This window comes from Plecotus auritus (genome assembly GCF_963455305.1).
Source record: "Plecotus auritus genome assembly, chromosome: 1".
In the NCBI taxonomy this organism is placed as follows: domain Eukaryota; kingdom Metazoa; phylum Chordata; class Mammalia; order Chiroptera; family Vespertilionidae; genus Plecotus; species Plecotus auritus.
Genome location: NC_137770.1, coordinates 4,028,001 through 4,049,827, shown reverse-complemented (window position 1 = coordinate 4,049,827; position 21,827 = coordinate 4,028,001). Strand labels below are relative to the sequence as shown.

At 68.5% G+C, this 21,827-nt stretch overlaps 1 protein-coding gene across 1 annotated transcript in view; it reads left to right on the top strand.

The window, feature by feature from the left end:
- KIF26A (kinesin family member 26A) overlaps window positions 1-10,525 on the top strand; it is a gene marked incomplete at its 5' end in the record, with an annotated part of 35,853 nt that extends 25,328 nt beyond the window's left edge. The window contains 11 exons of the mRNA XM_080658539.1: window positions 1,889-2,101; window positions 2,606-2,699; window positions 3,006-3,268; window positions 3,404-3,575; window positions 3,665-3,827; window positions 4,035-4,194; window positions 4,444-7,171; window positions 7,669-7,886; window positions 7,952-7,972; window positions 8,414-8,564; window positions 9,374-10,525. Of these exons, the coding sequence (XP_080514665.1) occupies window positions 1,889-2,101; window positions 2,606-2,699; window positions 3,006-3,268; window positions 3,404-3,575; window positions 3,665-3,827; window positions 4,035-4,194; window positions 4,444-7,171; window positions 7,669-7,886; window positions 7,952-7,972; window positions 8,414-8,564; window positions 9,374-9,555 (4,365 nt within the window). The 3' untranslated portion in view covers window positions 9,556-10,525. The remainder of the gene's footprint in view (window positions 1-1,888; window positions 2,102-2,605; window positions 2,700-3,005; window positions 3,269-3,403; window positions 3,576-3,664; window positions 3,828-4,034; window positions 4,195-4,443; window positions 7,172-7,668; window positions 7,887-7,951; window positions 7,973-8,413; window positions 8,565-9,373) is intronic.
- Window positions 10,526-21,827: the final 11,302 nt, after the last annotated feature.

Here is a 21,827-nt window from a genome sequence, read left to right as displayed (position 1 = left end):
GCGAGGGCTGGGCTGTCCCCACCCCCCGCCCCGGAGCTCCTCAGTGGCGGGAGCGCACGCTGAACCAAACGGCCCAGAATGACTGGGCAGAGCACAGAGCACAGGGCGGCCGCTGGGCCGCGGCGTTTGGCAATGAAGGCGTTGTGTTCGGCGGCCGGGGAATGAAAGGATCGATTTGGGCTAATGGGGTCGGCCGAGGAGCCGGCGGAGGGGCCGCAGGAAAGTGCCCCGCGTGTCCCCGAGGACGGGCACGCTCCTTCCTGGGTGGCTGTGCACGTCACGCCCCACGCCCGCGCCCCGCCCACGGGAAACCCCTCTGCGGGCGCGCTGCCTCTGCCACTGACAGTTAACCCCCTGAAAAGTGCCGGCTCTGAGACGAGCTGGTGATGTGGATCCGCTGTGGTGGAGACGCGGGGCGGGGACCGAGGGTCCTTCCCAGAGAGCAGCCCTGGTGCCTTTTCCCCGCGGAGGGCGGTGGGGGGGACCTGGATCAGAGTGGCTCCCCCATCGGAACCTTGGGGAGGGGGGGCGCAGGCTGTGCACAGGGGCGCCCTTTGGGGGTTGCTTCGGCAGGTGTGGGCATGTTGGTTCCCAGGCCTCCGCCCCCAGCCGCCCGTTCCCTCGAGGGCTGGGCCCGCCTCCAGGACGCTGCCTCGCGCCAGGGCACACGTTTCTGCACCTGTTCCTTGTGCTTTGGGGAAACGGGCAGAGGCCGCCTGGCCGCCTGCTGGCTGAGCTGGACCACCCTGCTCTGCCCTCCCTCCCTGCCTGGCCCGTCCTGGCCCCCAGGCTCTCCACTCCCCACCCGGGGCCGGCAGGGTTCCCTTCCTCCCGGCCCGTCCGCTGGCTCACAGCAGCCGGGACCCCGCCTGCACCCGGGGTGGCCAGAGCCGCCTGGTCATCTTGCCACGACTCCACCGCCTCCTCTGGCTGCTTGGCCTCTGCGCTCGGGCTGGGTGGGAGGAGGGGCCCCAGGGAGGAAGGCTGCACTGAGACATCTGGGGGGGGAGGGCTGCTCCCTTCTTAGCCAGGAGTGAGCTTTGCTTCGGGCTGAGCGCCTCTGCCTTCGGTCCCGGCCCCAGTCCAGGGGGGTCCCTCCTCCCACTGCGTTCAGTTCCCGAGCTGGTCCCCACATCAGTGGGCCTGGCTGCCGCCTCCTCCCCATGGTGTGTGTGGGGGGGTGGTACAGAGATGGGCCCTGCTGGGAGGCGCGTGGGCCAACCTCTTCCTTGGGGGGGGGGGGGGTTGCCGCCCCCTCTGCTGGCCTCTTGCTCCCTCCCTCTGCCCTCAGACATGGGGTTGGGGCTTTAGGAGACCACTCTCAGGCTGTGACCCCAGCTGACCTCTCTAAGCTCTAGCGTAGGGGGTCCGGGTCAGGGGGTCGCCATGTGGCTGTCCCCTCCATCCAGGAAGCTGGCCGAGCTGTGGGGGGTATGTGGGGTTGACTTGCTCTCAAACGTTCTGAGCCTCTGGGGTCCCCTGTTCTGCATTGGAGCCCGCGAGAGGGTGTGGACGAACCCCCGTTGAGGGCAGGCAAGGTCACTGGGTTCAGTCCCTGCACTCTACTCTGTCCCTGTGTCTACGGGGGTGTCCAGAGCCTGCCCCCTGCCCCGGCCTCACCACCCCTGCCCCGCGTCTTCCCTCTGTCCCGTGGCCCCGTCCTGTCCACTGCCCCTGTGCCCAGCCTCGCGCTCTGCCTGTCCCGCTGACCTCCCCAGATTCTGGCCTGGAGCAGGGGTGCGGGCCTGCATTCCTGCAGCGGGCCCCCCGCCGAGGCCCAGCGTGCTGTCCGGATTTCCCTGGCTCTGCCCGCCCCCCTCCCCGCCCTGTAATTAACGGCACCGGGAGGCAGGGTGGTGCTCAGAGGCCGGCCCGCCTGCCCCCCCAGGTGAAGGTCATGCTGCGGGTCTGGCCCGCCCAGGGGGCCCAGCGCTCAGCCGAGGCCACCGGCTTCCTGAAGGTGGACCCACGGAAGAAGCAGGTGACCCTCTACGACCCGGCCGCCGGGCCCCCAGGCAGCGCGGGCCCCCGACGCGCGGCCACCACCACGGTCCCGAAGATGTTCGCCTTCGACGCTGTCTTCCCCCAGGACTCGGAGCAGGTGAGCCTGGGGGCCGGGGCCGGGCCCAGACCTGTGGGCGCTGGTGGGCCCGGGTCTCTCCCTGCCTCCTGCCGTCCCGGCCTCTCGGGTCTCCGCCGGCTGCGGGCCTGGCTCTGGGCTGTTTCCCTGGGAAGCACCACCCTCCCCGGGGCTCTCGGACCAGCGTGTCTGGCCCTGGATGTGCGTGAGCCCCGGAGCGCTCTCCATGTGCCCTGGATGTGCGTGAGCCCCGGAACGCTCCCCTCGCGCTCCCCACCCCCCACCGTGTGCTGTGGTCTGGGTCCCAGCTGGGTTCCCCATGGCACTGGGACCCCTGTGTTCCTGGCAGCCGTGTGTCTGGCCATTTCATGCTGCGTGTGCATCCGTGTCCTGTCTGTGTGTTCTCTGTGCACAGTGCTCTGTCCTGGTTCTGTGTGTGCTGGCCTGGCCGCCTGGGACACGCGGACGTGGAGGGAGGCGGGTGGCGGATCCATGACTCGGGGCCCCTGACTGTTCCTCCCCCAGGCCGAGGTCTGCGCGGGCAGCGTGGCCGACGTGCTCCAGTCCGTGGTCAGTGGGGCCGACGGCTGCATTTTCTCCTTCGGCCACACGAGCCTCGGTGAGTGCCCCGCCAGCCACTCCATCCCTGTGCCCTGTTTCTGCACGGGCAGAGGACATGGGGTATCCCACATGGGCAGGGGGTGGGCACCCGGGATGGCGGGCTCGTGGGGAGGCAGCCAAAACCCTGCCGGCATGGAAGACGGGGCCTGGGAGCAGGTCCGAGGGGGCCCCTGGAGGCTCAGTGGCCCCAGGTTGGCCCTGAGAGCCCCGGGCAGGGCCAGAGAGGCCACCGCCAGGTTAGCTAGCCTCTGAGGGCCCCTCTAGCTGAGCGTGAGGGACCCTGACCCGTCGGCGTGGCTCTTAGGCAAGTCTTACACCATGATCGGGAGGGACAGCTCGCCCCAGAGCCTGGGCATCGTGCCCTGCGCCATCTCCTGGCTCTTCCGGCTCATCGACGAGCGCAAGGAGCGGACGGGCACCCGCTTCTCCGTCCGCGTCTCGGCTGTGGAGGTGTGCGGCCGCGACCAGGGCCTGCGGGACCTGCTGGCCGAGGTGGCCGCCTGCAGCCTCCAGGACACACAGTCCCCGGGCGTGTACCTGCGGGAGGACCCCGTCTGCGGAGCACAGGTAGGCCACCGCCTCGGCCGTCGTGCGGGGAGCAGGGGCGGGCGGCCCGGGAAGCGGGCGGGGGGTGGGGGGAGGGGCTGCGTCCTGGCCCTGAACCACTGAGGCACCGTATCCCCCCCCCGCCCCCCCGTCCAGCTGCAGAACCAGAGCGAGTTGCGGGCGCCCACGGCCGAGAAGGCGGCCTTCTACCTGGACGCGGCCCTGGCGGCCCGCAGTGCCAGCTGCCCCCAGGATGCCCGGGGCTCCCACATGCTCTTCACGCTGCACGTCTACCAGTACCGCGTGGAGAAGTGCGGCAAGGGCGGAAGTAGGTGCCCACTGTGTCCACCGCGGGCTGGGGTCGGCCGCGGGGTCGCCGTCTTGACCGCGCCTCACCCACCTGCCCTGTGGTTTCAGTGTCCGGGGGCCGCAGCCGCCTGCACCTCATTGACCTGGGCAGTTGCGAGGGGGCGTCCGGCCGGAGCGGGGAGGCCCTCGGTGGGCCCCCGAGCCTGTCCCTGCCGGCCTTGGGCAGTGTCATCCTGGCCCTGGCCAGCGGCGCCAAGCACGTGCCCTGCAGGTGAGCGGAGGCCTCGGGCGCCGGTGCAGGGGAAGCAGGTGCGGTCGGGCAGGTTCTGTGTCCAGCCCGAGCCGCGGGGTCAGAGGCGGGTGGCAGACCCGCCCCCGGCGATGCAGGCAGGGCCCTGGTCTGGCAAGGGGCCCGCCTCCCCCACCGCAGCCCCGTGCCCCGTGCCTGGCCGGCCTCTCACCCTGACCCTCGGCCCAGGGAGCACCGGCTCACCATGCTGCTGCGGGAGGCCCTGGCCCCCGGCTGCCACGCCACCATGATCGCCCACGTCTCCGCCGCCCCAGCCCGCCACGCCGAGACGCTCAGCACCGCGCAGCTGGCCGCCCGCATTCACCGCCTGCGCAGGAAGAAGGTCAAGGTCGGTTCCCTCTCTGCCCGCCCCTCCCACCCGAGGGCCGGGTCCCTGTCCTGCCAGGGCCTCTGTCCCACACCCTGGGGGACCTGAGACTCCCCGTGTGTCCTGGGGTCCCGGGGCCAGAGGAGGCAGGCCTTTCGGTGGCCTGGCCGGGGTGGGTGGGCAGCTGGGCGCTCCCTGGGTGAAGGGGCGGAGGCGGGCCAGAGGGACCGGGGTCTAGGCCCGGCTCACACTGGCCTGCTCTGCCCCTAGTATGCATCCAGCTCCTCCGGGGGGGACAGCTCCTGTGAGGAAGGCCGCGCCCGCCGCCCCCCGACCCTGCCTCCCTTCCACCCCCGCTCCGGGGCCCAGGACCCCGGCCGCCTGGCCCCCAGCTCGCCTGGCGACCCCGACTACTCGTCCAGCAGCGAGCAGTCCTGCGACACGGTCATCTACGTGGGACCCGGTGGGGCGGCGTTGTCGGACCGCGAGCTCACGGACAACGAGGGCCCGCCCGACTTCGTGCCCATCATTCCGGCGCTGAGCCGCCGCTGGCCGTCCGGGGGCCCGCGGGATGCCGACCACTTCCGCTGCAGCACCTTCGCGGAGCTGCAGGAGCGGCTGGAGTGCATCGACGGCAGCGAGGGGCCCCCCGGCCCAGCCCACGGGGGCAGGAAACCTTCGCTGCCCGAGGCCGCGGCCCCCAGGACGGCCGTGGGCACCCCACTGGCCACCAGCACGCCTCACGGCAGCCCTGGCCCAGACCCCCACCGGGGCGCCCCGGAGCCCCCCCAGGCCACGGGGGACCTGCGGGAGGACGGCAGCTCCAGGCCTGAGCTGCCGGGGCCAGACAAGGTCACAGGCAGCGGAGGCAGGAGACCATTGCCCAGCCCGGCCCCTCCGCCACCTGGGAAGCCGGACGCTGGCCGAGCCCCCGACCAGCCCGCGGACGGCGTGGTCCGGACACCCCCGGTGGGCATGAGTGGACAGGGGGGCCGCCCCCGCCCGTGCACGCGGGGCCTGCTGACCACCACGGTGACCCTGCAGCAGCCCCTGGAGCTGAACGGGGAGGACGAGCTGGTGTTCACGGTGGTGGAGGAGCTGGCCCTGGGCGGGCGCCCCGCCAGCCTCACCAGCCTCAGCAGCGACTGCTCCCTACAGGCCCTGGCCTCGGGTTCGAGGCCCGTGAGCATCATCAGCAGCATCAACGATGAGTTTGACGCCTACACGGCGCAGGCCCCTGGCTCCTCCAGCAGCTCCCGGCTCAGCGAGCTCAGCGCCTGCACCCCCAGCCGCGGCCCCACTCCGCAGCCGCCCTCGCGGGCCAGCCCGGACCCTTTCAGCCCTGGCTCCGTGGGACCCGGCCCTCTGGACACCCCGATTCCGGACAGCCCCCCGGAGGACAGCAACTTGGGGTCCTCAGAGTGCGGCAGCCCGGATGGTCCTGGCCCCATGGCTGCAGCAGCCTCGGTCCGGCCGGGCAGGGAACCCTGGGCCGGGTCCCCACACGGGGCAGCCCCGGCGCAGACCATCCACTCCAGCCTTCCCCGGACACCCAGAGCTACCTCCGCCGCCAGCCATGCGGGCTGCCCGCGCCTGGCGCTGAGCCCGCCGGACTCCGGAGGCCTCTTCGAGGACCCCTGGCTGCGCCGGGGGCACGAGTGTGGCGCGCTCCCGGGGGCCGCCGGCAGGATGCCCAGCCCGGCCCCTGTGCTGCCTTGCGCCCGGAGGGTGGTGGATGGCTGTGAGGTGGCGGCCAGGGTGGCCCACAGGCCGGAGGCCGTGGCTCAGATCCCTCCGCTGCGGAGGGGGGCCACCACCCTGGGCGTGACCACGCCCACCACGCCCACCACGCCCTGTGGCGAGGTCCCCGCCGAGGCCGCGGCTTGTCTGGGCGGCGCGAAGACTGCCCCCAGCAGCAAGAAGAGCGTGGCTCCCAAGGGGACCCTGTTCCCCAGGCCCGGCAGCGCCGCCCCTCCGGCCCCGCCCGTGCGCAAGTCCAGCCTGGAGCACAAGGCCGGCCCGGCTCCCGCCCCCTCCCCGGCCGGGGCCCCGAGCAGGCCTGGGGCTGCTGCCTTCTTCCGGGGGGAGGAGGAGGCCAGGCCCAGCGGACGGGCCGATCACTCCGTCTCTAGGGCCACGTCCAGCCTGAAGGTCCGGGCGGGAAAGGCGGAGGCCGCATGCCGCCCCGCCACCCACGGGTCCCTGGAGCGGAGCGAGGGGCTGGTGCACGGCAGCGGCAAGGCCCGGGAGGCCGCCGGGAGGCCCGCTCGGGCTGTGCCCAGGTTGGGTGTGCCACCCACCAGCGCCCCGCCCGGGTCCGCTCCTGCCTGTAGGGGCAGCCCGGTCAAGGGCGTGGGGCTCCCCAAGTCCCCAGCTGGTGGCAGCAAGGCCCGCAGCCTGGCCGCCGGCGGGTCGAGGGCTCTGGGAGCGTCTGCGAAGCTGCTGGCCCCCGTGGTGGGCAGGGGCCCTGGCGGCCCTGTGGCAGGACCGAGGGCGGCTCCCCGGGCCACCCCGGGCACTGGGGCCAAGGCCAGCCGGGGCACCATCATGGGCACCAAGCAGGCGCTCCGGGCCGCCCACAACCGCGTGAATGAGCTGGCGGCCAGCGGGGGCCCCTGCCGCGGCGGCCCCTCCTGGGGCTCGGCCGACTCGGACAGCGGCAATGACAGCGGCGTGAACGTGGGCGAGGAGCGGCCGCCCACGGGCCCCACACTGCCCTCGCCCTACAGCAAGGTGACGGCCCCGCGGCGGCCCCAGCGCTACAGCAGCGGCCACGGCAGCGACAACAGCAGCGTGCTGAGCGGGGAGCTGCCCCCCGCCATGGGCCGCACGGCCCTCTTCTACCACAGCGGGGGCAGCAGCGGCTACGAGAGTATGATGCGCGACAGCGAGGCCACGGGCAGCGCCTCCTCCGCGCCCGACTCCATGAGCGACAGCGGGGCCGCCTCCCCGGGCTCCCGCGCCCGCAGCCTCAAGTCCCCCAAGAAGAGGGCCACAGGTGGGTGTGCTGCCTGCCCGCCCCCCCTGGCACAGCCCCTATAAACACGCCCCGTGTGCCCGTCTCTGCCCCAGAGGGTGGCCGCACGGGTCACCCTGATGGGAGAGGACCTGGGTTTGGGGGCTGGGGCCCCTGCCTCTGTTCCTTTTGCCCTCTGTCTCTGAGGACCTGTGGGGTGGGCCCATTCCTCACACTGGGGGTTGGGGGGACCTAGTCATTGGCTGATGTGCAGGAGGGGCCGCACGCTCTGGGGCTGAGCTGGGGGACAGGACAGCGGTGGGGAGATGGGGGCCTGGCTTGGGGGGTCTGTCGGGGCCGCAGCAGCCTGTAGGGCCGTGAGCTCGGACATGGTGTGGCCAATCGGGGTGCTTGTTAGCAGCTGGAGACTGAGGCTGCATCTACCCCGCGGGCAGGGGTGGCGGGCAGTTATGATTTGGGCCTGTGCGGTCCCCGTCGGGAGCCTGGCTGGGGGCTCACCCGCGCCCGCTCTGTTCCAGGCCTGCAGCGCAGACGGCTGATCCCCGCCCCGCTGCCCGACGCCGTGGCCCTGGGCCGCAAGCCCAGCCTCCCCGGGCAGTGGGTGGACCTGCCCCCGCCCTTGGGCACCTCGCTGAAGGAGCCCTTCGAGATCAAGGTGTACGAGATCGATGACGTGGAGCGCCTGCAGCGGCACCGGCCGCCCCCTCGGGAGGCCCTGGAGGTCAGGGGCGGGTGCGTGGCGGGAGGCCCGGGGGGCGTGGCCGGCGGACCTCTGACCTCACCTTCCCTTCTTGTCCGCAGCCCTCCCAGGACACGGGGAAGGTAGGAAGTCGCCCTGAGCCCGTGGTGGCCCCGATGCCAGCTGTGGGCAGGGGGGTGCTGGAGGGATCCTTTGGGGTTCCCGCCCCTGTGCCCATCCATCCCAGGCCAGTTCCAGATGGGCCCTGGCAGGCTGCTTGGGAGAACCGCCTGGTGCCAGCCCCACCTGAGGGTCCAGGCCCACCCCTGCCCACCTTCGAGGCCCACTGTGCCCACCCAGGCCCGGAGGGGGAGGGAGGCTCATGGGCCCACTGTGCCCACCCAGGCCTGGAGGGGGAGGGAGGCTCATGGGCTCACTGTGCCCACCTAGGCCCGGAGGGGGAGGGAGGCTCATGGGCTCACTGTGCCCACCTAGGCCCGGAGGGGGAGGGAGGCTCATGGGCCGGGCTGGGGCGCCGGGGCCCCGGGGAGTCCTTCCTGCCTGAGACCCCACCCCCTGCCCAGGGCCTGGCGTGTGCCAGTGCGCAGCTGCGGCTGGCCGAGCGCAGACAGCAGAGGCTGCGGGACTTACAGGCCAAACACGAGCTCCTGTGCATGGAGCTGGCGGAGACACAGGGCCGGCTGATGGTGGAGCCCGGCCGCTGGCTGGCACAGTGTGAGTCCTGTCCGCCCCCCCCGCACCCCCCGCTGGCTGGTGCAGTGTGAGTCCTCTCTCCCCCACCTGTACCCCCCGCTGGCTGGCTCAGTGTGAGTCCTCTCTCCCCCCCCCGCACCCCCTGCTGGTTGGCCCAGTGTGAGTCCTTTCTCCCCCCCTGTACCCCCGCTGGCTGGCGCAGTGTGAGTACCCCCTCCCCCCGCTGGCTGGTGCAGTGTGAGTCCTTTCTCCCCCCTGCACCCCCCGCTGGCTGGCTCAGTGTGAGTCCTCTCTCCCCTCCCTGTACCCCCCGCTGGCTGGTGCAGTGTGAGTCCTTTCTCCCCTCCCTGTACCCCCCACTGGCTGGTGCAGTGTGAGTCCTTTCTCCCCTCCCTGTACCCCCCGCTGGCTGGTGCAGTGTGAGTCCTGTCCGCCCCCCCTCCCGCACCCCCTGCTGGCTGGCGCAGTGTGAGTCCTTTCTCCCCCCACCCTTGCACCCTCCCCACCCCCGCTGGCTGGCGCAGTGTGAGTTCTGTCGGCCCCCCCCCCGCACCCCCCGCTGGCTGGCTCAGTGTGAGTCCTTTCTCCCCTCCCTGTACCCCCGCTGGCTGGTGCAGTGTGAGTCCTTTCTCCCCCCACCCCTGCACCCCCCGCACCCCTGCACCCCCCGCACCCCCCGCTGGCTGGCTCAGTGAGACCCTACCCCCGAGGCATAGGTTGCAGGCCTCTGACCCCCTGGCCCCAGTTCCCCTTGCCCACCATGCGCCCCAGTCCTCCCTCTGGGAGTGCCAGACGCCCCGGCCTGACCCGCTGCCTGCTGTCCCTCCCAGTTGAGGTGGACCCTGCGCTGGAGCCCGAGTCGGTCGAGTACCTGGCGGCCCTGGAGCGCGCCACGGCCGCACTGGAGCAGTACGTGAACCTGTGCAAGGCCCACGTCATGATGGTCACCTGCTTCGACATCAGCGTCGCCACCCCGGCCGCCACTCCAGGGCCGCAGGAGGTGGACGTCTGAGGCGGGAGACCGTGACTCGGGGCGGGGACGTGCAGGCGAGAGGCGGGATGTGGGACGGAGGAGGATGTGGGGGGGGCTGGGGGGACGTGGATGCAGGGGGCCCCGTGCAGGACGGGGGCTGGGAGCTGATGGAACACGAGGGTGAGGCGTGGACGGAGGGCGGAGTGTGCACGTGACGAGGGGACTGTCGCCACCCGACAGCAACGCAAGTGCCTTTAACTGGAATTGGACTTCTCGTCCTTGACGTTCGGTGCTAAGGACTCCAGACACCAGCAGCCGCTGTGCCAGGCCCTGGCCCTGGCCGTGGGGGCAGGCGTGGCCGTGGGGGCGTGGCCGTGGGGGCCCGCTGTGTTTGGGGGATTTGTCTCCTTTGCAGCAGGTTCACGTGGCTGCAGGCTGGGCCCCCAGGTCCCATCAGGAGTCAGGCCTGTCTTCTTGCTGCCTCCTCCCGGCAGGGCCACGTCGGCGGGGTCCCTCTGCTGGACACCCTCAGGGTCCGCCCGTCCCAGAGGACCCGCTCTGTCCCGGGACCCGGGAGGCAGTGCCCAGGACCACGCCCACGTCACGTGGCACCTTCTTCCACGGCAGGAATTCTTACCAAAACCACAGCAAAAAGCAAAGCCCCCCCCACACACACACACAGACGATAAGGGGCGGGTTTGTAACGGTTCTGTCGGGCCCGTATTTTTGTATCATTTTGCCTATGAACGCGGCGTTTGCAGCGGCGTTTGAGACAAAGGATCTATGTTCTTACCGTTTTCTATGGAAGGTGCCCTCGGGCGGGGCTCTCTCTGGGGACCCCCCTGGCAGTTCGGGGGCGGGGGTCCAGGGCGAGCCTGCGGTGTGCGGCGTTCCGCCACGACGGGCTGGTTTCTGACCGTGGTGCGTTTTCCTGGGGGCGCCCACCGCTTTGTACAAATGTGTAGATCACACTTTCCGTGGCTTCTATTTGTGAATAAAAGACGCATCGGTTGTTCTCGCGGCTCCTGAGTCACTGGGCGCTCAGCCCTCTGAGGGGCCTCGGGGTGGGGGAGGGAGGCGTCCGGGGGTCCAAGGGCTTTGGGACGGCAGGGGACTCGCAAACCCTGCAGCGCCCGAGCTGGACCAGCCTTGCAGGTGACCCCCCTTTCTGCTCTCCTTCCCCAGCCGCTCTTGGAGCCGCGAGGCTGAGGCAGGGGACGGGCTGGGCTGTGGGGAAACTTATGTTTCCTGCTGGCTCCTGGCTCCCCGGGATTCTGTTAGCTGGGGAAACCGAGGCAGGGGTGTGGGGGGTGCCCTTGGAGGCCCCTGGTCTCCCCGCTTCGCCCCTGGCCTCTCCAAGAGAGAGGCAGCAGGCACCCTGAGGACACGCCAAGGCCCAGGGCCCAGGAGCCGGCAGGAACCCAGACCCGCTCAGCCGTCCCCGCCGGGGCCTGGGGTTGGGGCTCATCCCTGGAGGACGGGGCCCCTGCTCTGCGTAGACACAGGGCCCCTGGACCCTTTGGGGTAACTGTCCCCGGCGTCCCTCCCCTGCTATTGGGGCCTCCTGGGGTCTCGGGGCCTGGAGCTCCGCTGTCCCAGCCGCACGATGAGCTGCCCTCTGCTCCCCACCCCCTTGCTCGGAAGGTGCACCCCGGCGCCGCCCCACCCCGCACACCTCAGCCTCAGGCTGCTCTAACAGGCCCGGCCCGGCCACCTTAGTGCTGTCCACCCGCTGGGGCCGGGCCCGGGCTCCAGGCACCTCAGCCCCCCCGGCCCCGCGCTCCGTGCAGCTCCTGTGTCTGGCCTCCCTCTCCAGGCAGTGAGTGGGGGGTCTCCTTGGTGGCCCTGCTGCCCTGGCCCCTCCAGGTGCGTCCCCCCTTGTGTAGTCTAGCCTGTCTCCCACCCAGGGGGCACCCAGGGCGGGGGCGGGGTCTGAGTCACTGCTGCTCCCCATGTGGGTGCAGGGCGGGGTGGCTGGGGTGGCTGCTGAGGGGAGGAAGGAGGGAGGGAGGGAGGGAGGGAGGCCTCGCCTCACGGAGGGTCCAGCTGGCCAGAAGCGGCCCAAGACCCACAGCACTTCAGTTTGCCGAGTGCCTCCTGGACCCCCCTTTTGGCCTAAAGCAGGCCTGGTCCTCACGTGGCCCCTGAGGGTCGGGCCCCAGAGCTGTCTGTGCCCAGCCCCCGCCCAGGCCACCTCCTCTGTGGGCTGCCACCGGCACCAGGTGGGCCGTCCCCTCCCCCTCTTCCCTCTCCTCCCCCTCCCCCCTTTCCCTCTCGTCCCCCCTCCCCTGCTCTCCCTCCCTCTCTGTTCTGAGGCCAGATGGGGTTCCCAGCCACATGCCACCCTCCCGGCTTCTCTGTTCCTGGATTTAGGGGTGGGGGCCGGTGGGTGTGGTGGGAGATGGGTCCTTTAGGGACCTGATGTCTAAGGGAGGCTCTCGGGAGCCCACCTGGTCCAGTCGCCGCCGTGACCCGGGCTGTATGGGTGGGGGCGGTGTGTGGGGCTTGCTGGGTGGGTCCCTTCCTTCTGCAGAGAGCAACCCTGCCTCCCCTCCCCTCCCCCCTCCCCTCCCCTCCCCTCAGTCAATCACTGGACAGGCCCAGGGCCTGCTTCTCCGGAGCCCTGGGATGGGTCCCCCGCGCCCAGCAGGGCCCTGGCGTCCTGGCTGGGGCCTCGCTGGAGCGGACCTGGCTGAGCTTTGGGACTGTCTGGTGGAGCCCACTTCCCACAGCCTCGGGGAGCCGGGGAGGGCGGTGCCTGCGTCTGGAGGGCACCCCTGTCCCGGCCCCCGAGCGAGACTGCTTTCATCTGGGACATCAAAGCCCTCGGCCCTGTCATTACCGGCTGGGAGCCAGGACGCCCATTTTATGGATGGGAGCGGCGAGGACCAGCGGCTGCCAAGGCCGTCCGCAGGCCTGCTGGGGAGCATCTGGGGAAACGGCCCCAAGCGGGCACTGAGCCCCTTCTCCCTGGCGGGACAGAGTGCGAGCTCACAGGCTGCGGTGGACGGTGCGGCCAGGACCATCCGGTGTGGGGGTGGGGGTGGGGGTGGGGGTGGGGGCCAGCGGCCTGGGAGCCGGCGGGAGGAGGCTGGGCCCCGCCTGGGCCGTGCGGGGACAAGGGCATGAACTGGGTCCCAGGCACCGTGCCTGCCTGACGCACGCGGCAAGTCCAGGCCTGCTCCGCACCCTGCCCGCCCTGCCCGGGCCCCCGGAGGCCATGCGGGGAGGCAGGCCAGGTGGGGTCAGGCTGGGCGGGGGGGGACAGGGCTCAGCGGGTGGCTGGGGGCCTGTGGAGGCAGGACCTGAGCCCCTGTCCTGCAGGCTGAGCTGAACCACGGCCGGGGCCCCAGGGCCCCCCTGTCCCTGTCCGGGTGCCTCCTCCCTGGGTCTCATCCAGGTGGGGGCCCCCAGGGTGGGGCGGGGGTGGGGCGGGGAGCAGTGGGCAGCCTCCTGAGTGTGGGCATGGCCCCGGCCTCCTCTGGGGTCGTGGTCGCTGCCATGCGGGCGGCGAAAGTGAGCACAGCAGTGGCGGTGGAGGGGTGACGTCCGTGTGGTGTGGTGACAGTGGGGGCGGCAGCGGTGATATTGGGGACGGGGACACACAGACGGGTGAGCCTGGAAGACAGCCTGCTGCCCTGGGGCCGGGCCACGCTGCCCCAGCCTCAGCCCCTGCTCGTCCCTGGCCCCTGGCCCCGGCGCTGCCCAGGGAAGCCAGATGTGGCCTTGCCCTCTCCTGACCGGTGCCCCCTGGGAAACGGGGTGAGGTCACAGCAGCACCTCCGTGGGGCTCCCACTGGGCCTGAGCCCTGCAGGTGGGGGAGGGGCCTGGGAGCCAGAGGTGAGGGGTCACAGCAGCGCCCACCTGCCTGCCCTCCCCTCGGACACCTGGCACCTCCCTGAGGTCCGAGGCAGGGCTGTGGAGGGCAGTCCTCATTCATTCCTCCTCTGTCCGGCTGTGGGGTCCAGGGCTGCCCCCCACCTCCCCCCTGGCTCCCCCACCACCTGGGTGTGCACGGCCCATGCTCACTGGGTCTCAGGGCCCGGCTCCACCTCCCAGGGGAGTCTGAGGCCCCGGCACCGCCCGGCCGCTGGGGTGGAGGCCGCTCCTGGGACAGCAGCCCCCTGCCCTGCCCCCCCCGCCCCCCCCCCCCGTGCCCGAGCCCTGGGGGCGGGGCATGGCCGGTGTCTGCTCCCAGCAAACAGGAAACTGGACAGCGACCTCCCTCCCCACATTGTGTTCGCAGAGGCGGATCCAGGCCGTTTCCTCACAGGAAGCAGGAGGCAGGAGGGGTCCCCCGGCCGCCAAGGAGCCGCTTCCTGTGGGTCAGGCCTGCGAGGGGGCGGGTGGGGGGGCAGCCGGGAGCCCGGGACGGGGCGGCCCAGCAAGTCCTCGTACCCCTTCCCCTGGACACCGAGGCCCAGGCCGGGGCGTCTTCCCACCAACAGGACAGGTCATGGGGTGTCCCGCTGCCTCCAGGGTCATCTGAGGTCATCTGAGGTCACCTGAGGTCACAGCGAAGGTGCTCTGGGCTGGGGAGGAGCAGAGGGGAGGCAGGTGGGCACCAGCGGGGGCAGCCAGAGGGCCCCCCGAACACCCCTTCCAGGTGAGAACCACAAATGCCCTCCTCAGCCTCCAAACAGAGGCGGCTCTCAGCCCGGCCCTGGGAGCCTCGGAAGGTCTTCCTCCTTCCCTTCTTCCCCCTCCCCTCCCCTCCCCCCTCCCCTCCCCCTCCTCCCTCCCCTCCCCTCTTCCCTCCCCTCCCCTCCCCCTCCCCTCTTCCCTCCTCCCCCCTCCCCTCCTCCCTCCCTTCTCCCGCCTCTCTCCCCTCCCCCTCTCCCTCCCCTCTTCTCCCTCCCCTCTCCTCCCCTTCCCCTCCCTCTCCCCCCTCCCCTCCTCCCTCCCTTCTTCCCCCTCCCCTTCCCCTCCTCCCTCCCCTCCCCCTCCCCCCTCCTCCCTCCCCTCTTCCCACCCCTCCTTCCTCTTTTGAAATGCCCCCACAGAGACAAGCAGAATTTCACTGGCACCCACCACCCAACCCCGCCCTTTTCAGAGCCATCTTTTCTTTTATCTTTTCTTTTATCTTTTATTTGGTTGGTGGGTGTTGTTGTGAATCCTCACCAGAGGCTATTTCCCTTGGTTTTCAGAGAGCGGAAGGAAGGGGAGAGACAGCGATGTGAGAGAGACACGTGGATTGGTTGCTCCTGCATGACCAGGGTGGGGGTTCAAATCTGCAACAGGAGTCGAACCCAGGACCCTGTGGCCCCCCGGCCAGGGCGGCCAGAGCCACTTTAGGGTCCTCCTCGTGCATGGAGCCCTGGGTCCTCCCATCACCGCCAGGGCAGGTGCCGCCCGCTGGCCTTGCCCGGCCTCCCAGCTCCCACGTGGCGCCTGGGTGCAGGTCTGGGCGGCGGGAGCCGCGGCCTGGCCCCGGCCCCCCTGAGCTGCGGTGCCGGGAGCAGCCGGGAGGCCAGGAAACGGGGTGGCCATGGGGCTGCCTGAGGCTGAGCGGCCCCTCCGTGCTCGGCGGGGGAGGGCTGTGGCCGTGGGGCGAGGGCGCAGTGATGGCCCGTGTGCCTGTGTGGGGGGCGGGGGGCTCGGCTGAGCACCAGGAGGCTCCGTGATGAGGTCACCAGCCGGCACCCCTCGGACGCTGGTCAGTTGGGACACGCCGCCTCCAGTGCCAGCCCCTCCCCCCCCCCCCCCGGCTCCCGCTTTCCAGTCACTCGGGAAAACAGGGTGCAGCTAACAGCAGGGCTCCCCGGCCTTAGAAGCCCCCGCCTCTGAGCCGCCCACGGCGGGTGTGGGTGGACGACTCCCCGCGGCTCGCTGGGCCTGTGCCTGCCCTCCTCCTGCAGAGGCGCGGGGTGTCTGCGCAGCCCCAGCGGCCCCGTGGCGGGAATGAACGCTCCTGCTCCTCCAGCCCCGCAGACGGCGGCCGTATTTCTCGGGCCTCCCGTCCCGGAGCCCGTCTGGCGGAGGGGACGCTCGGAACCAGAGCCCCTGATTTGTGGCCGCCGGTGGGGGGGCGCTGGCATCTTTACGAGGCAGGACGGCTGGGCGAGGACCTGGGACAGGACGGCTGATCTACAGCCCCTGCCCGCCTCTCACACGTGTCCCCCGCCACCCTATGCACGCACCCACAAATACACATAGATGTACACGTGTACCCACACATACACACACATGCCCATGCACATACCACAAGGCACTCACATGCACTCACACATGCACACATTTACTCACATGCACACATGCACTCACATGCACTCACATGCACTCACATGCACTCACACACACATGATTCCTGGGCCCTTTGTCCCCAGAGCCGCTCAGCGTCTGAAGCTGGGCCGCCAGAGGACGTGGGTCCAGAGGTCAGGGAGGGGCTGGGTCAGGGAGGGGCTGGGGGAGGGGCTTGAGATGGGGAGGGGGTGGGCCAGGGCGGCTGAGAGAAGGAGCCGGAGGGAGGGCCAGGTGCAGGGGGAGGGGGGCTGGGATCTGTGCTGCCCTGGGCACCCCAACTGGCCTGTGGCTTCTCCAGACCTGCGTGGGGTGGGTCCCACCGTGAGCTGTGGAAGTGGAAGTGGGAGAGCTTTGCCCCTGCCCCCTCCCCTCCAGGAAACCCCGGGCCCCAGTCTGGCCTAGGCCTGCACCCCGCTTCCTGCCTAACCCCAGGGTCTCCCCCAGAGCCAGGGCTGGGACAGCCTCTGCGCTCTGGGCGGTGCGGAGGGGCCCCAGGCTTCTGAGCAGTGGGGTGGCGGCTCCCCAGGCAGGCGGCAGGCAGGGCTGTGAGCGCTGGTGTGTGGGGGTGCGGCTGGAGCTGGCGGGGCCATTGGACTCGCAGATGGCCCACAGCCGGCCTGCAGGGCGGCACCCCTTCTTCCCTCCCCGCACAGGAGGCCGGCGGGGGGGGGGGCTGCTCCCTAGGGTGCAGGTGAGGGCCACATGCCACCCCTGGAATCAGGGGCCCCCCTCCCCTCCCCTCCTCTCTCTGGGAGTCCTCAGCCCGGGGCCACCTCACTCCCATGAGTGACGTCATGTCTCCGCGACGCTGGGGCCCCCAGATCCCACATCTGTGACTCCATAGGCCCCCCATCTCGCCGTGGACTCCCCAGATCTGCAGGGTGGAAACCAGAGCCCCCTGTGCCCCGGAACCTTCTCTCACTGTAAGGCCCCCCCCACCCCCACCAGATCTCCTCCCCTCCAGGCCCACAGCCACACTGGGTCCTCACGCCAGGCTCCCAGCCTCTGTCCTGGGGAGGGAGCAGGAAAGGGGGGCTCGTTGTTCGGGGTGCCTCTCTCTGGTCATGGCTGTCTGTTTGCCGAGTTGCTTCCTGAGGGACCAGCGTGGTCCCCGAGTGAATCTCGTGGCTTGTCTCTCCGTGGGTCCCCCACAGCGGACAGCCCGGGAGGACGCGGCCCAGCGGAGCGGGTGTAGGAGGCGTGGGCGGCTGCGGGCTGCCAGCTCTGGGGACCTGCTCGGCCTGAGGTGCATAGCTGTCCCCCGACTCCGACCGCGGTGCCGGGCTCTGGGCTGAGACCGGGGTGCGGAGGGGATACGCCCTCCTGGCCCGAGAGCCAGTGCTGAGTCTGCAGGTGTGGGAGCCACGTGGTAGTGTTCAAACACAAACCTGCAGGGAATTGTGAGTTTATTGGAGCCAAACTATGGACAATGGCTGGGAAGCAGAGCCTCAAGGGACTGGGGTGATGCCCCGGAGAATGGCGAATGGCGGGCTACATCTGTGTTTATACATGGCCATCAAAGGAGGGACGGAGGTGGGTGACATGAAATCCATTGGTGACAGACTAGAGAGGCGGGAGAAAGCAAAGCGGGGAGACCCCTGGGATTGGATAAAGGGTACAATGATGGACACACACTTAGGTGGGTGCAGGAACCATTAGCATGATAACAATGAAGGAATTTGTGGCCTCTGTCCTGGTGCCCCAAGGGGTCACAGTTACCCAGACATTTCAAGGGTGTGTTTTTATAGAAGCAAAAAGACAGACAGGCTCCGTGAAGGTCAAGGTTGACCTTGTCAGGGAAGACACCGGCCTAGGAGGTGACTACCCACCATCACTGCTTTTATTTTATTTTTATTTTTTTTAAATACATTTTTATTGATTTCAGAGAGGAAAGGAGAGGGAGAGAGAGACAGAAACATCCATGATGATGAGAGAATCATTCATCAGCTGCCTCCTGCACACCCCCTACTGGGGGGTCGAGCCCGCAACCCGGGCATGTGCCCTTGATGGGAATCGAACGAGTGACCTTTCAGTCCACAGGCCGACACTCTATCCACTGAGCAACACCAGCCAGAGCCACCATCCCTGCGTTTAGTTAAAGTTTAATGTCAGACCATCCTTTGTGGTGACTGTAGGTCTCTGAGTCTGCAGGACGGCCATGCAGGCCTCCCCTGAGCTGGTCGGGGTAGCACGTGACCCTTCGTCCACAGTAGCGTGTTTGTCCTGGAATCCTGAGCCGTATGACCCGTCCCGTCCCCCCTCCTCGGGACTGCAGCGAGCGGGGAGAAGGCACTGGAGGAGTTTCTGCTGAGTGAATAAACTCGCCCTCACAATTATTTTTTTAAAATATATTTTTATTAATTTCAGAGAAAGGAAGGGAGAGCGAGATAGACACATCAATGATGAGAAAAACATCATCATTCGGCTGCCTCCTGCACGCCCCACCCTGGGGATCGAGCCCGCATCCCGGGCACCTGCCCTGGTCGGGATTCGAACCGTGACCTTTGGTCCTAGGCCGAGGCCAGCACTGAGCCACGCTCACGTCGGCCTGAGGGCGGGATCCCTGCAGCAGTGAGTCCAGACTTCGGGCGGCCAGCTTCCTGGGAAGGGACTGCGTCGGGGGGCGGCTTCCTTCCTCGAGTCGGCTACGGGGACTCGAGTGGGAGAGCCGTGGGGCGCCTGCGTGGGACAGGGCTGGGCGGAACCGCAGGGGAGTCTCCATCGGTTCTGGTGTAAACTGCGTTTGCATCCCTTGTCGCAGCGAGGGTGGTGATGAACTGTGTGTGTGTGTGTGTGTGTGTGTGTGTTACTTACCAGCACGCCCGTGGGACAGGCTGGAGGAAGAAAGAAGATGGGGGGCGGTAAATGAGGGACAGAAGAGAGGGTCCAGGATGTAGGGGGAGGAGAGGCTGTGGCTGTGGCTGGGGGCCGGGGGGAGGCAGCCCCGGACGGAGCTGGGCAGCGGTGGCGCTGTGGTCCAGCGGCCGGCGTTTCCTGTCCAGTTCCCCTTCAGGCCATGTCTGTCCACCCCTTGTCCTTTGGCGCGACAGGCGGCAGCCGCCAGGGCCCCCTTATTAGCGCCGCCCCAGACAGGCTGCCTGCCCGCCCAGCCCGCTTCTGCCTGTCCCTGGGGTGACAGGAGCCCCTGAGCACCCCGTGGGGGGGGGGGGGAGGGCGGGCATGAGCATTGCAGCTTCGAGGACACTTTAACGGGCTCGTCACTCGGTGGGGGGACCTGGCAGTGCTCCCCAGGGGGCCGCCGGCTGGCTCCCGCTCCCCCTCCGGGGACCAGACAGGCCCCCTCCCCCCGCCCCATGTTGGAGCCAGGTCCTGGAGGGTGAGAGGGGTGGGCGAGGGGCCACTGCCCGCCTGGCCTGAGCTTGTGGCACCTAGGGACCCTGGCCGCAGGGGACCCTGAGCCGCAGGAGGGAGCAGAGACAGGCAGGGCCGAGCCAGGGCCGCTGTGAGGCCTGGCAGCCCCTCCGGCTGGGCCTCCTGTCCGGCGGGGCCCCCTCTGGGTGCTGGCCCTGCGCTGTCTCAGCTTTGCCTACACGATGCTGGGACACACAGCGGTCAGAGCCTCCGGTCCTGCCGATACAGCGCGAGGGTGGGCTTGCTTTCCAGGGACCCTGCCCTCTTTCCCCCCTCCGGTCCTGCCGATACAGCGCGAGGGTGGGCTTGCTTTCCAGGGACCGTGCCCTCTTTCCCCCTTCCCCCGCCCCTCTCCCCGACTCCCTCACCCACTCACTCATCCATCCATTCCACTCATCCATTCACTCATTCACTCTTCCATTCACTCATTCACTCATCCATTCACTCATTCACTCATTCACTCACTCATTCACTCATTCACTCATTCATTGGTTGGATCTAGCACAGGTGTGGTCCTTGGGCCATCCCTCCCACGTGCCCACCTGCCCGTCTGTGCAGCCGTCTTCCCTGCCCCTCGTTCTGTCCACCATTCCCCGACCCCAAGTCTGTCTCTCCATTGCTTCCTGGCCCCTTGACACCCAGCTGTGTGCCCAGCTCTCTACTGTCAGTTTTCCTCATCCCCACCTGTCTCTTCAGCCATGGGTTACTCATCCTTCAATCCATCCACCCATCCATCATCCGTCTACCCATCCACCTACCCATCTACTTTCCACACCCCCCACCATCCTCCCATCCATCATCCATCTACCCATCCACCTACCCATCTACTTTCCACACCCCCACCATCCTCCCATCCATCATCCATCTACCCATCCACCTCTCCATCCACTTTCCACCCACCCACCATCCTCCCATCCATCATCCATCTACCCATCCACCTATCCATCCACTTTCCACACCCCACCATCCTCCCATTCATCCTCCATATACCCATCCACCTATCCATCCACTTTCCACCCACCCACCATCCTCCCATCCATCATCCATCTACCCATCCACCTCTCCATCCACTTTCCACACCCCCCACCATCCTCCCATCCATCCATCCATCTACCCATCCACCTATCCATCCACTTTCCACCCACCCACCCACCATCCTCCCATCCATCATCCATCATCCATCCACCTATCCATCCACTTTCCACTCACCCATCCGCCATCTTCCCATCCATCCATCAGCCACCTGCTGACTCACTCATCCATCCATTTATCCATCTTTCACCCACTCACCCACTCATCATCCATCCATTTATCCATCCATCTATCCATTCACCTATCCATCCACTCACCCATCCATCCATCCACCCGCCCATCCATCTACCCGCCCATTCATCCATCTGTAATACCCAACCATCCACCTTCCATCTATTCACCCATCTATCCATTTATCCACCCACCCATTCATCTTTCACCCATTCATCCATCCATCCATCCAACCACCCATTCATCTACTCATCCACCCACCCATCCATCTACCCACTCATTTATCTATCTGTAATACCCAACCATCCACCCACCCATCTATCCACTCATCCATCCATTTATCCACCCACCCATTCATCTTTCACCCACCCATTCATCTTTCACCCATCTATCCATCCATCTACCCATCCACCCACCCATCCATCTACCCACCCATTTATCCACCTGTAATACCCAACCATCCACCTACCCATCTATCCACCCACCCACCCATTCATCTTTCACCCACCCACCCATCCATCCATCCATTCATCCACCCACCCATCCACCTACCCACTCACCATCCTAACCCATCACCCTTAGAGCTACTTGGTGCTGGACTCAGGGTGGGGTGGGGGGAGGCACAGACACCAGGTAGACACGGCCCCTGCCTTTGGATACCCTCTGTCGGCGGTGGGAGAAGCATCTGTGAAATGCGGGAAAGTGTTCGGCCATCTGTGTCTTCATGGAGCCGGGCTGGGCTCCGGCCCCCGAGGGCAGGGGAGACGCTGCGGTGGGTGGGCATGGCTCCCCACGGGCAGTCATCTGGAGCTTCTGTGCTGTCAGTTGAGGCTGAATGAGAGGAGGGATCCTGGACCACCGCCCACCCCCTGCCCACAGCCCAGGGGACACAGGGCTTGGAGAGGCACTTAGGAACCGGGGGGAAGGCCAGCGGGGAGGCCACACCCACGGCTACTGGGTGAGCCAGGCCCTGCACCACCTCTCCCACAAGGCCCGGCGCTGGCTGCCACTTTCTGTTCAGAGCAGATGTCCCGGTCCCCAAAGAGGCCTGAAGTGGTGGCTGTGCCTGGGCTGCCTGCCAGGCCCCAGGGCCCTGGCTCCGTGTCTGCCTCCCTCTGCATGGATGCCGGCCTCTCCAAGTGGCTGGGTGGTCCGAAGCGGGGAGGGGTCAGCGTGGGCAGCCCGGACCTGGTTCTTCCCCCGGGGGTGTGACCCTGGGCCGGTCCCTCCAGCCCGTTTCCTCATCTTTCCAATGGGGGTGGCGGTCCTGAGTGCATGTGCACACGCCCGGGCCCCCTGAGCTGACTCGGGGTGTGCTGGGGGCACCGAGCGGCTGTGGGGGCTGGGGAGGCTCTGGAGTCGGGGGGCAGGGAGCTTGGGGACTGAGGCTGGAGAGCTGCCCCCAGACCTGCAGGACTGACGCCAGACGTTT